This window comes from Panulirus ornatus, chromosome 2 (genome assembly GCF_036320965.1).
Source record: "Panulirus ornatus isolate Po-2019 chromosome 2, ASM3632096v1, whole genome shotgun sequence".
NCBI classification, from domain to species: Eukaryota; Metazoa; Arthropoda; class Malacostraca; order Decapoda; family Palinuridae; genus Panulirus; species Panulirus ornatus.
Window position 1 is genome coordinate 29,050,821 of NC_092225.1, and position 12,397 is coordinate 29,063,217.

Genomic DNA, 12,397 nt, shown 5'->3' on the forward strand with positions numbered 1-12,397 from the left:
TTTGGATAAAATGCTTATCAACGGATTCCTTGTACTTAATGCAAGTGTATTAATCATTTAATCCAGGGGAGCATGGTTTGGAGCATCATTCTTATCTTACATTTAACATATATATGGGTGAGGCTAGCAATAATGATCAAGGAAAATGTACAAAAGTAGATGAAACTCTAATAGACAGCAACAGCACCTATGAAAACCTCACCTGACCACCTAAGGACTGATACTCAATTTTAATTTTAGAATTGTGACTAAAATGTAACAATAACACATATCTCTGCATCTACATGCAAATGGCATCATATTATTCATAATCCATTCATGTAATATGAGACACAAGGTATGTTCTAAGGGAAATTCAATGGGGTTCTCAAGATCAGTTTATTTCTAAAAGTATATCATAATTTGAACATACCTTATATCTTCTAATCACCATATCCCTCCCATTAATCACATTTACAATCCTAAGATAATAAAAATTACAACAAAGCTCTCCAAATCTAAACCATTAACACTATTATGCAGGTCTTTCAGATCCATAAGTAATTTCTGTGGTGCCTCTGAAGTGAAACTTTACCCAAGTGATCACTGGAGAAATCTTGGTGCCACACTATCCTTCGAGCTGGTCTGCCCCTGGAACTATGGTATGGTATGACTAGTACCATCAAACAGGCTATGCAACTGGATCAGAACAGGGTTAAGAACAGATTATCTATGAGAATAATAAGTGCTTATATATTCAGTGACTATTGGGACAAAAACTGATCAGGAATATCATCATAAGAGTCTTCATCGTAGCAGGGCCTTATATATTTTCCCATCAAGAACAATGATCTCTCAAAACTATGAAGATTTGCAACGGTATTACACACTTGTACGTATCTGACTAGACAGCAAGTCGTCTTCCCTCTTCAGAACAATCACACTACAATATCCATAACAACAGACTACTTTCTCATCCCAGACTCCTCAGTCAAATAGGTAGCTAGTGAGATCGTTACTCCCTTCCATAACCATAAATACAGTCAGTGTTACAACATTTACCTTATCGGGTGATCCTGATCTATCAAAATAATCACTGTGTGGCGCGAGTAATCCTGACGTTCAACAACATGCAAAATAACAAGCAATTACCAAGTTCACTGTCCCTCACACCCTTACACGACCAAGCACAACAAATGACTGCAAAGATAAACATAAACTGTAAAACCTTCTCTAAGAGAATATCAAAACAATCGAAATAAAACAAAAGACAGTCCTTTAATAGAATTCGAATCTCTTCTTTGGTTTCAGCTTTTGAGAGAAAATGTTGAATATACACTTAAATACTTTTTTGCAATCAGCTGCTATAAGGTATTTATTGGTATGTACTTTAAAGCACAAATTATACCTTTAAATGGATGTCATTATTATCAGTTTGACATACAACACATATTTACGGGATTAAGACACAAGTAGAGCATCTGACACTGTTTACGTAACATAAAGTAACTCCAGCTTTTTTTTCTTCTGTGAACAAGGATTTACATTCATACACAAGAAGCTAAATTTCCGTGAAATTAATTACATTATTTAGCACATCTTATTATAGCCTTTCTTAACCTAATTTACATTTGCTTTCCCTAAGCTCTGTTTGGTAACATAGAGTACTGAGAGTGAATGACCACCATTCTTAATAGTAACTTTGCGTAACCATACCTAAAGTTACTTGACCACACCTTACTCTTCGAAGCCTTAAGTCAAATCGGGTTTGATTACGTATTTCTGAAACATTCATTGCGCTGTATGATAACTTGTCGTCTCTAATGTATGGGGATTGGAATTGATATCTTTATGATATGAAGAATAGAAAAATACAAATACTGAATAAACTTTTTTTTCCAACAATTAACTATTTTCATCGATGAATAGAAAAAAGATCAATGTCTTTCCGGTATGATGTGCAATATTTAGTCGAACATCATCCCACTGATCTTTATATAATTTACTAAATACTGAACAATTATGAGTTCAACAGGCTTTATTAGTTTAGCTTTTATCTAAGATGATACAATTTCATATACGATATTATAATCGAAAAACTGGCTCTAGTACTCATTCAAGAATAACTCAATAAAAAGGTACATACATATAAATGTAGAATTATCTTATCTTATATCCTTATATATTTTGGTAATTCCAAAATCAAAATAGTATGAAATTAGTATTCTTGAAAAAACATTTATGTTCATCTTCTTGTAATGTTGAATGTAACAGGGCGGCAGAAGCAATGCGGAAAGTAAACAAACCCGTCAAGTGTCTTGTCGCACTACGTATCTTGTTGTTACTGGTATTTAAAATGCATTATAACTTCATAAAGATCCCCATGCTGACTTCCACGTACACTTTTCAACTAATTGATAATTGTTTACTGACCGAAATCATATTTTTCCTAGTTGCCTGCGTGTAGCAAGGCTACTAAACATGGGATGGCTGTTGTACAATGTTGTAAACAGCCTGATTATTACTTTAATTGTACCAAAGCCAAGGCTGATGTTGGAAAGCAGTTAAATTTGGCGTTAGGAAGAATTAAACGTTCGGGAATCGAGAATTATGTGATCTTGGAAAGTATACCAGACCATTTCTCACGGCAGGATCACTGAATCCTATAATATAAACATGGCACCACTTCAATATTACAAAATTTTTGATGGTATTCATTCCATAGGGATAAGCAGACTAAGGTATAAGTCTGAAAATTGCTTTAGGGTAGTACGTCCCCTTAATTATACTTACAAACTATGATAACCTTGTAAAAATGATTGATGTAATATTCATGGAGGAACTTCTTTAATCTGTCAGCCGTTTGCTGAGGGATTTCTGTATATCTATGCGAGTTGCAAGTTCATTTTCATGGGATGGATTGTGTGCATTAAGTTAACCAACGGGAGTAACTTTTGCTTTTGACATTCCTTGTCCTATCCCCATGGTACAGCTGTCTTGTGGCAGGCCAGGGATTTACACCATAAATATTTTGAAATATCCATATATGTTTGACAGTATGTAATAATCGGTATATTCTTGTTTCAAACCATTCACTCTTCATCTGTACCAAAAACCAGCTGGTTCTTCATAGGTAAAGCTCAAGAAAAATTAATTTTTCTCTTCCTCCAACATTTTCAATGACCAGCAGACAGAATTTACAGGAGTATGGTCAGTTGTAGCATGTCATTACTCGATAAGATTTTATTCTTTTGACAAACTCTTTCAGCTAAAAAGTGGCTATTATCCAGCACCTAATTTTATCCGTTCCAGAAAAGTTTTATATTCTCTTATCTTTGTGCACTTACTCTACTGAGAACGTTTAGTTTTTCATTTGCACGAGCACTGCTGAAAATTTATATCTGCATACAGTCAAAGTAAGGAGTATGCATGAATGATGCAGCTCTATTGCTTCAAATGAGAATGTAATGATATTTATGCAGGAGACAATATTTCTATCTAAACTTTAATGTACCTACCTTACAGATGCCTCTTTTGTGAGGGTACGTCTGATCATGTCTGGAGGCAAGTTTGACTTGCCAGCACGAAAGCTTCTGGTACAGGATGTCTTAATGCTGAAAAATAAAGGTATTTCTGGAAGAATAGTTTCGTTATATGTAGAGTTACACCTTGCAGCAGGAAAATGTAGACTTCTTTGGAATGGAAAGTACTATGACAAGACTGCACTACCAATGAAACAGCCTTGCTAAAGGTGACTTTCCACTTTAAAGTGGTAATGTCGAGCAGCAGGCAAAGTCTGGTAACTCTCACAAGAAAGCAACTGTCACAGAGCTACAGCCCACACAAAACTGTACACTAAAAGCTATCACTGGCTGCCTAGCCATCACTGAAAATTGCAGAATTATTGAGTAATAAGTGCTCAGTCTTATTTATGGTAGTTGCATTGTAAGCATGAGGGGTCTTGGGATATGTTGAAACAACATTTTTAGTGATGGGATAGTATGATGTTTGTATGTGGAGCATAGTTTCTTATGGGTGTTTATGTCTGCCACGTTGGAGTTTTTCACTGGGTTGAAAGGTTGTTTGATAAGTACTTCTTCCATATATATATATATATATATATATATATATATATATATATATATATATGTGTGTGTGTGTGTGTGCGTGTGTGTGTGTATGTGGGTATTTAGGCCATTCTTTGTGTTTTCCTTGTACTACCTTGCTGACACGGGAAACAGCAAAAAAGTACAATGAAATAAATAGAATATATAAGTGTGTGTGTGTGTGTAGTTAGTACAGATGAATATTTAGATAACTTTCCTTAGCAAACACAATATATAGCATACAAGCTATATAGCTGGTGATTAATCATTTGTGCAGAGTGATCCTGTCATTAGGAACAACTGATGGAATTACCCACGGTACTATTGGGACTGGATATATTATTGATGAAGAGAATGACTGTATTATTTCCCTTACTCACTGGCACTTCTGTATGGAGAAATTGCTTTTCATGGGATTTTTTTCTTAACACTTCTCCCACATTGATCATACCTTATCGTGTGATTTGCATGGAGTCTCTGTCAGCATTTATTTGACATTCCATCTTGGTGTTTGATATACAACACTGTAACAATTCTAATGTAGAATCTATTGAAATGATTAGTATGTTTTCAGTTCATATTACATTTTTTTCTAGATATAAGTACATAGTTAGACTCGTATAGGAAATGAAGTGTCTGTATTGAAATACTGCTTGCAGGTGGCCACTGGAATTACAGTGAGGATGGGCTGTCCTTTAATGTGTCTGTTTTATGGGTTCAGGGACAGGTAGTTGCCTGCAAAAAGGACAAAAGTGAGGTAGGTCAAGCAAATATTGTAACTAAATTTACATATGAGTACAGAGATATTTTCTTTGTTTATGGCACTATCTCACTAACACAGAGGAGGACTATATGATTTGGATCTCTGACTTAAGCTTAGCCATAATCATACTAGGTCACTTATGGATGTACGACTGTGGGGGAACTAAAGTGCTGTCGTCTTTGTGATATGATTTTTATTTTTGCAATGTAAGTCACATTGTTTATAAATCATTCTGAAATTCTGCACTATCCATCTAAAGTTGCCTATTTTCAGTTTTATGTTTTTATTTAATTCCCCTTGTTCTCTTTTTGTACATACTGTCTCCATAGTCTGTTTGTTTACTATTAAGAATATAATTTTTCTTTCTAATTTTCTCCGCAAAGAAATTTTCTTTTATTTTTTAACATCCTAGTGCAAGCATATAAGAGTTTCTTTACATGTGATAGCCAAGGCAAGTGTTTCAGAGCTTATCCAGTCTTTCACATAAGGAAACTTAAATACACTTGGTGAAAATGTTTGACAGCTCTTGCTCTGAACACAGACATATATACTTAAAAGGGATGAAGTATGCCTCAGTATGATTGTAGAAGTAGAAAATAGAAGTCTGCATGCAAGGATAAGACAGGAAAGCAGAGGTGAGGGGAAACTTTAGTGGAAAAATGACAAACAATAGCTAGATTTGATGTTTGAGAAAGTGTGACAGTGATCAGCTGTGTGAATGTGGTTGGAAAAAGATCCATATATGAGAAGAATATCACCACTGTGTTGGGCTTTTGTGGAAAATTAGAGCCAGAAAATTTTTACTTTGCATATTAATTGCACTGATAAACTAATTTTAGGTAACAGAGATATCGAACTGTTCATAAAAAGGAATTTTTTTTTCTTCTTTTCTCCCAGTTAAAGTATTTCTCATTTGTTTCTTACCTTATTGCACTGGTATTTGTTTATTGGTTAATTCACTCAAAAAGCAAATCTTTTACTTTTTGCATGTATTTTCATTCTTATACAAACACTTGATAACTGCTTCACTGTCATTATAATCACTGGCAAATGCAAATACCAGGTGATCAACATTTTAAGGTGCAGAGATTCTAATCTGGAAAGTTTAATATACTTCATAGATGATGAAAAACTTATTTGGACCATAATATGCTATATTATGCTTTTGAGCAGGTTTGCCTACAAGATGGAGATTTCAAGATTAACATCATCAACTGTCGAAATATTCCTGGTGGAAACTCATGGATCTCAGAAGGTTTGTCTCATTAAATAAATTCTGTAAATTCATTAGAAAAAACAATAAAGTACTTTTATGTTTTAGTTGTAGAAGGAAATGTATGGAAACAGTAGAGGAAGCAAGCACTGTGTGTGGGTTGATATTGAAATGGCCAGTCTTCTGTATTATGAGAAATGATGTATCAAATACAATGTGTATTTTGACATGGCCAATCTACTGTGTTATGAGAAATGATGTACCAGATACAGTGTGTATTCCAGTCCACGGTATGTATGTTGAAAAATATATATAGTGTATATGGGCCAGACCTTTCTATAGTAAGAAGTGATACCAAGAGACCTTGCATTACAGTACTTTGAGCTGTAACATTTTGGACTAATGACACTATAGAATTAGGACTCATTGTATCAACTTACAAAAATGTGCTTAAACATAAAACAGACTGAAAAAGAAAATCTCATATATATTTAAAATACTGTTTTCATGGCAAATAAGGCACTCTGGTGTATTAGATGCATCCTTATATTGGTGAAAAATATTTTCATAAAAGGTACTTGATTGTATATAAGGGTTTGATATTTCTTTAACTGATGTATGTATATATATATATATATATATATATATATATATATATATTTTTTTTTTTTTTTTTTTTTTATACCTCGTCGCCGTCTCCCGCGGTTGTGAGGTAGCGCAAGGAAACAGGCGAAAGAAATGGCCCAACCCCCCCCCCATACACATGTACATACACACGCCCACACACGCAAATATACATACCTACACAGCTTTCCATGGTTTACCCCGGGCGCTTCACATGCCTTGATTCAATCCACTGACAGCACGTCAACCCCTGTATACCACATCGCTCCAATTCACTCTATTCCTTGCCCTCCTTTCACCCTCCTGCATGTTCAGGCCCCGATCACACAAAATCCTTTTCACTCCATCTTTCCACCTCCAATTTGGTCTCCCTCTTCTCCTCGTTCCCTCCACCTCCGACACATATATCCTCTTGGTCAATCTTTCCTCACTCATTCTCTCCATGTGCCCAAACCATTTCAAAACACCCTCTTCTGCTCTCTCAACCACGCTCTTTTTATTTCCACACATCTCTCTTACCCTTACGTTACTTACTCGATCAAACCACCTCACACCACACATTGTCCTCAAACATCTCATTTCCAGCACATCCATCCTCCTGCGCACAACTCTATCCATAGCCCACGCCTCGCAACCATACAACATTGTTGGAACCACTATTCCTTCAAACATACCCATTTTTGCTTTCCGAGATAATGTTCTCGACTTCCACACATTTTTCAAGGCTCCCAAAATTTTCGCCCCCTCCCCCACCCTATGATCCACTTCCGCTTCCATGGTTCCATCCGCTGACAGATCCACTCCCAGATATCTAAAACACTTCACTTCCTCCAGTTTTTCTCCAACAATGTTGTATGGTTGTGAGGCGTGGGCTATGGATAGAGTTGTGCGCAGGAGGGTGGATGTGCTGGAAATGAGATGTTTGAGGACAATATGTGGTGTGAGGTGGTTTGATCGAGTAGGTAATGTAAGGGTAAGAGAGATGTGTGGAAATAAAAAGAGCGTGGTTGAGAGAGCAGAAGAGGGTGTTTTGAAATGGTTTGGGCACATGGAGAAAATGAGTGAGGCAGGATTGACCAAGAGGATATATGTGTCGGAGGTGGAGGGAACGAGGAGAAGTGGGAGACCAAATTGGAGGTGGAAAGATGGAGTGAGGAAGATTTTGAGTGATCAGGACCTGAACGTGCAGGAGGGTGAAAGGCAGGCAAGGAATAGAGTAAATTGGATCGATGTGGTATACCGGAGTCGACTTGCTGTCAGTTGATTGAATCAGGGCATGTGAAGCGTCCGGGGCAAACCATGGAAAGTTCTGTGGGGCCTGGATGTGGAGGGGGAGCTGTGATTTTGGGCACTATTCCGTGGCAGTTAGGGACTGAGTGTGAACGAATGGGGTCTTTGTTGTCTTTTCCTAGCGCTACCTCGCACACATGAGGGGGGAGGGGGATGTTATTCCATGTGTGGCGAGGTGGCGATGGGAATAAATATAGGCAGACAGTATGAATTATGTACTTGTGCATATATGTATATGTCTGTGTGTGTATATATATGTGTACATTGAGATGTATAGGTATGTATATTTGCGTGGGTGGACGTGTATGTATATACATGTGTATGTGGGTGGGTTAGGCCATTTCTTTCTTCTGTTTCCTTGCGCTACCTCGCAAAAGCGGGAGACAGCGACAAAGCAAAAAAAAAAAAAGAAAAAAAATATATATTATTATTATTATTTATTATTTTGCTTTGTTGCTGTCTCCCGCGTTTGCGAGGTAGCGCAAGGAAACAGACGAAAGAAATGGCCCAACCCACCCCCATACACATGTATATACATACGTCCACACACACAAATATACATACCTACACAGCTTTCCATGGTTTACCCCAGACGCTTCACATGCCCTGATTCAATCCACTGACAGCACATCAACCCCAGTATACCACATTGCTCCAATTCACTCTATTCCTTGCCCTCCTTTCACCCTCCTGCATGTTCAGGCCCCGATCACACAAAATCTTTTTCACTCCATCTTTCCACCTCCAATTTGGTCTCCCTCTTCTCCTCGTTCCCTCCACCTCCGACACATATATCCTCTTGGTCAATCTTTCCTCACTCATTCTCTCCATGTGCCCAAACCATTTCAAAACACCCTCTTCTGCTCTCTCAACCACGCTCTTTTTATTTCCACACATCTCTCTTACCCTTACGTTACTTACTCGATCAAACCACCTCACACCACACATTGTCCTCAAACATCTCATTTCCAGCACATCCATCCTCCTGCGCACAACTCTATCCATAGCCCACGCCTCGCAACCATACAACATTGTTGGAACCACTATTCCTTCAAACATACCCATTTTTGCTTTCTGAGATAATGTTCTCGACTTCCACACATTCTTCAAGGCTCCCAGAATTTTCGCCCCCTCCCCCACCCTATGATCCACTTCCGCTTCCATGGTTCCATCCGCTGCCAGATCCACTCCCAGATATCTAAAACACTTCACTTCCTCCAGTTTTTCTCCATTCAAACTCACCTCCCAATTGACTTGACCCTCAACCCTACTGTACCTAATAACCTTGCTCTTATTCACATTTACTCTTAACTTTCTTCTTTCACACACTTTACCAAACTCAGTCACCAGCTTCTGCAGTTTCTCACATGAATCAGCCACCAGCGCTGTATCATCAGCGAACAACAACTGACTCACTTCCCAAGCTCTCTCATCCCCAACAGACTTCATACTTGCCCCTCTTTCCAAAACTCTTGCATTCACCTCCCTAACAACCCCATCCATAAACAAATTAAACAACCATGGAGACATCACACACCCCTGCCGCAAACCTACATTCACTGAGAACCAATCACTTTCCTCTCTTCCTACATGTACACATGCCTTACATCCTCGATAAAAACTTTTCACTGCTTCTAACAACTTGCCTCCCACACCATATATTCTTAATACCTTCCACAGAGCATCTCTATCAACTCTATCATATGCCTTCTCCAGATCCATAAATGCTACATACAAATCCATTTGCTTTTCTAAGTATTTCTCACATACATTCTTCAAAGCAAACACCTGATCCACACATCCTCTACCACTTCTGAAACCACACTGCTCTTCCCCAATCTGATGCTCTGTACATGCCTTCACCCTCTCAATCAATACCCTCCCATATAATTTACCAGGAATACTCAACAAACTTATACATATATATATATATATATATATATGTAAGGAATAGAGTGAATTGGAACGATGTGGTATACCAGGGTCGACGTACTGTCAATGGATTGAACCAGGGCATGTGAAGCACCTGGGGTAAACCATGGAAAGTTCTGTGGGGCCTGGATGTGGAAAGGGAAGTGTGGTTTCGGTGCATTTTTACATGACAGCTAGAGACTGAGTGTGAACGAATGTGGCCCTTGTTGTCTTTTCCTAGCGCTACCTCGCACACATGAGGGGGGAGAGGGTTGTTATTCCATGTGTGGCAAGGTGGCGATGGGAATAAATAAAGGCAGACAGTATGAATTATGTACATGTGTATACATGTATATGTCTGTGTGTGTATATATATGTATACATTGAGATGTATAGGTATGTATATTTGCGCGTGTGGACGTGTATGTATGTACATGTGTATGTGGGTGGGTTGGGCCATTCTTTCGTCTGTTTCCTTGCGCTACCTCGCTAACGTGGGAGACAGCGACAAAGCAAATAAATATAAATAAAAAAAGAACATAAAGCATTAATTCTACACAAAAGGTGTAAATTTCAAACAAAAACAGGTATTCATACAATTTACAACTAAAACATGACCCAAAACATTCCATCATTCTTGAAGAAAAACTAAGTATTTTTTGCCAGTTTTTAAATTATTTCATATACATTTACGATCATGATTCTTTTATCCAGTATCTTGTTCATCGGATATTATAATAACAATAATAAGGAAATTCTATTGGTTTTTATTCATTTGTATATCTTGAAAACTCACCACTCTCATCTTCATCTTCATGATGACTGCATATATACTGGATTAGTGATAACTATTGTATGAAATGAATTATTTAAGTTCATGCATGGGGCACTGGTTTATTAAATACAGAGGTTATAAGATCCTGTATGTCACATGAACTTGCTTGAAATTCAGGCTAATAATTAATACCAGGTATGTATGGCTTCTGCTGCTTATGAACTAATGTTATAACAAATAAATATCTCTGTTTCTTCAGGTCAGTATGTAATGGTAGTTGGAGGAGTGGAACAAGATTCAAGTGGTAAAAGAGCAGTACGAGCCATCAAAATGGCGGACCTATCCATTAATGCAGTGCACCAATCTACTTGGAACCATGAAGTTGCAGAAATTAAAATGTTGATGAGAGAAAACCCTGACATGTGTAGGTGATGATCAATAATTTAAATGACTTAACCAAGGAACTTCATAATAATGCTGTATGCAGCAAAAAACATTCTGAAGCCTTTTGCTATGTGCCAATATTTTTTGTATACCACTATATGTTCTTTAGCATCAGTTATGTCTCCTTATACAGTATCTTTTTCATGAAAAAACTTACTGTGTAGTTTTACACTCATCTTGATGTAATAAGCTGCAATATAAGAAATTCGCATTCTCATAAGTTATATTTGAATTTGTTCCTATCTGCTTCATACATACCTTTAGTTGATATATTGTCATATTGAATAAGTGATCTGTTTTGCTAAGATTTACATCAAAAGTTTGTTTTGTATTTTGATTTATGAAGATACACCATGAGAATTTAAATGATAAATAAGGAATAGTTGAATTGGAAAAAGACACTTACCCTTTTACCTTAAATTTTTTTTATCTACATAAACAGGTTGGGTCAAGTACATATATACATGTATACACACGTACATAATTCATACTGTCTGCCCTTATTCATTCCTATCGCCACCCCGCCACACATGAAATGACAACCCCCTCCCCCCGCATGTACGCGAGGTAGTGCTAGGAAAAGACAACACAGGCCACATTCGTCCACACTCTGTCTCTAGCTGTCATGTGTAATGCACCAAAATCACTTGGGCCCCCTTCTCTGTTCCTTCTTTTGGAAAATTACAAAACAGCAGAGGAGGATTTCTAGCCCCTCGCTCCCTCCCCTTTTAGTTGCCTTTTACAACATGCAGGGAATACATGGGAAGTATTCTTTCTCCCCTGTCACCAGGGATAATGTAGGCAGCAAGTATGAATATGTACATGTGTATATAAGTATATATGTCTGTGTATGTATATGTATACATTGAAATGTATATGTATGTAAATGTGCGTGTATGGGCATTTATATATACGCATGTGTATGTGGATGTGTTGGGCCATTCCTCATCTGTTTCCGTGCACTACCTTGCTGACGCATGAGACGGCGATTAAATGTAATAAAGAATAATAATTTGTAATATATCTATCTGTATCTTTGATGCCTGTTTTCTTTAGAACTCCCTCAAGGGGGTGGCCACAGCAATAAAGTCTTATTGCTTGTGATCTCAAGTGCCACTTTTTGGCCTTGAGTGCCTCACCCATAACACTGGCAGAGGGCGAGTTTAGTGCAGTGTTTGCACAGGCTCCTACCTAATGTTCCAACTGAATACTTTGACCTAATGTTCCTGCTAACTACTTCTACCTAAATGATAGGTAGTAGCTGGTAGGCAGCCAACGACCAGGGAGGGATA

At 37.6% G+C, this 12,397-nt stretch overlaps 2 protein-coding genes across 5 annotated transcripts in view; one reads left to right on the forward strand and one right to left on the reverse strand.

Annotated features, from left to right (window-relative positions):
- The window catches only part of Dmtn (transmembrane and coiled-coil domain 2 protein Dmtn), a 309,359-nt gene extending 308,170 nt beyond the window's left edge, over positions 1–1,189 (reverse strand). Inside the window, exon 1 of one of the 3 annotated variants that reach the window (XM_071673480.1) lies at positions 1,042–1,189. The gene's annotated coding sequence lies outside the window, so the exon portion shown is untranslated. The remainder of the gene's footprint in view (positions 1–1,041) is intronic. The other 2 variants (XM_071673488.1, XM_071673497.1) reach the window with 2 other exon arrangements.
- A 1,046-nt stretch (positions 1,190–2,235) lies between these two features.
- Positions 2,236–12,128, forward strand: LOC139755358 (recQ-mediated genome instability protein 2-like). Of its 2 annotated transcripts, none has more exons than XM_071673545.1 (5): positions 2,236–2,275; positions 3,505–3,606; positions 4,745–4,842; positions 6,022–6,103; positions 10,921–12,128. In XM_071673545.1, the coding sequence occupies exons 2-5, from the start codon at positions 3,534–3,536 to the stop codon at positions 11,091–11,093; spliced, it is 426 nt and encodes a 141-aa protein (XP_071529646.1). In that variant the 5' UTR covers positions 2,236–2,275; positions 3,505–3,533; the 3' UTR covers positions 11,094–12,128. The 2 variants fall into 2 exon arrangements, with proteins under 2 accessions (XP_071529646.1, XP_071529637.1); XM_071673536.1 differs by having other exon boundaries at positions 2,255–2,326.
- Positions 12,129–12,397: the final 269 nt, after the last annotated feature.

Excerpts from the sequence above, each read along its gene's own strand:
- LOC139755358 (XM_071673545.1), top strand. The coding sequence starts at position 3,534 with ATGTCTGGAGGCAAGTTTGACTTGCCAGCACGAAAGCTTCTGGTACAG. Across the intron at positions 3,607-4,744 it reads CTTAATGCTGAAAAATAAAG|GTGGCCACTGGAATTACAGT; the intron begins GTATTTCTGGAA and ends TACTGCTTGCAG. Across the intron at positions 6,104-10,920 it reads AAACTCATGGATCTCAGAAG|GTCAGTATGTAATGGTAGTT; the intron begins GTTTGTCTCATT and ends CTGTTTCTTCAG.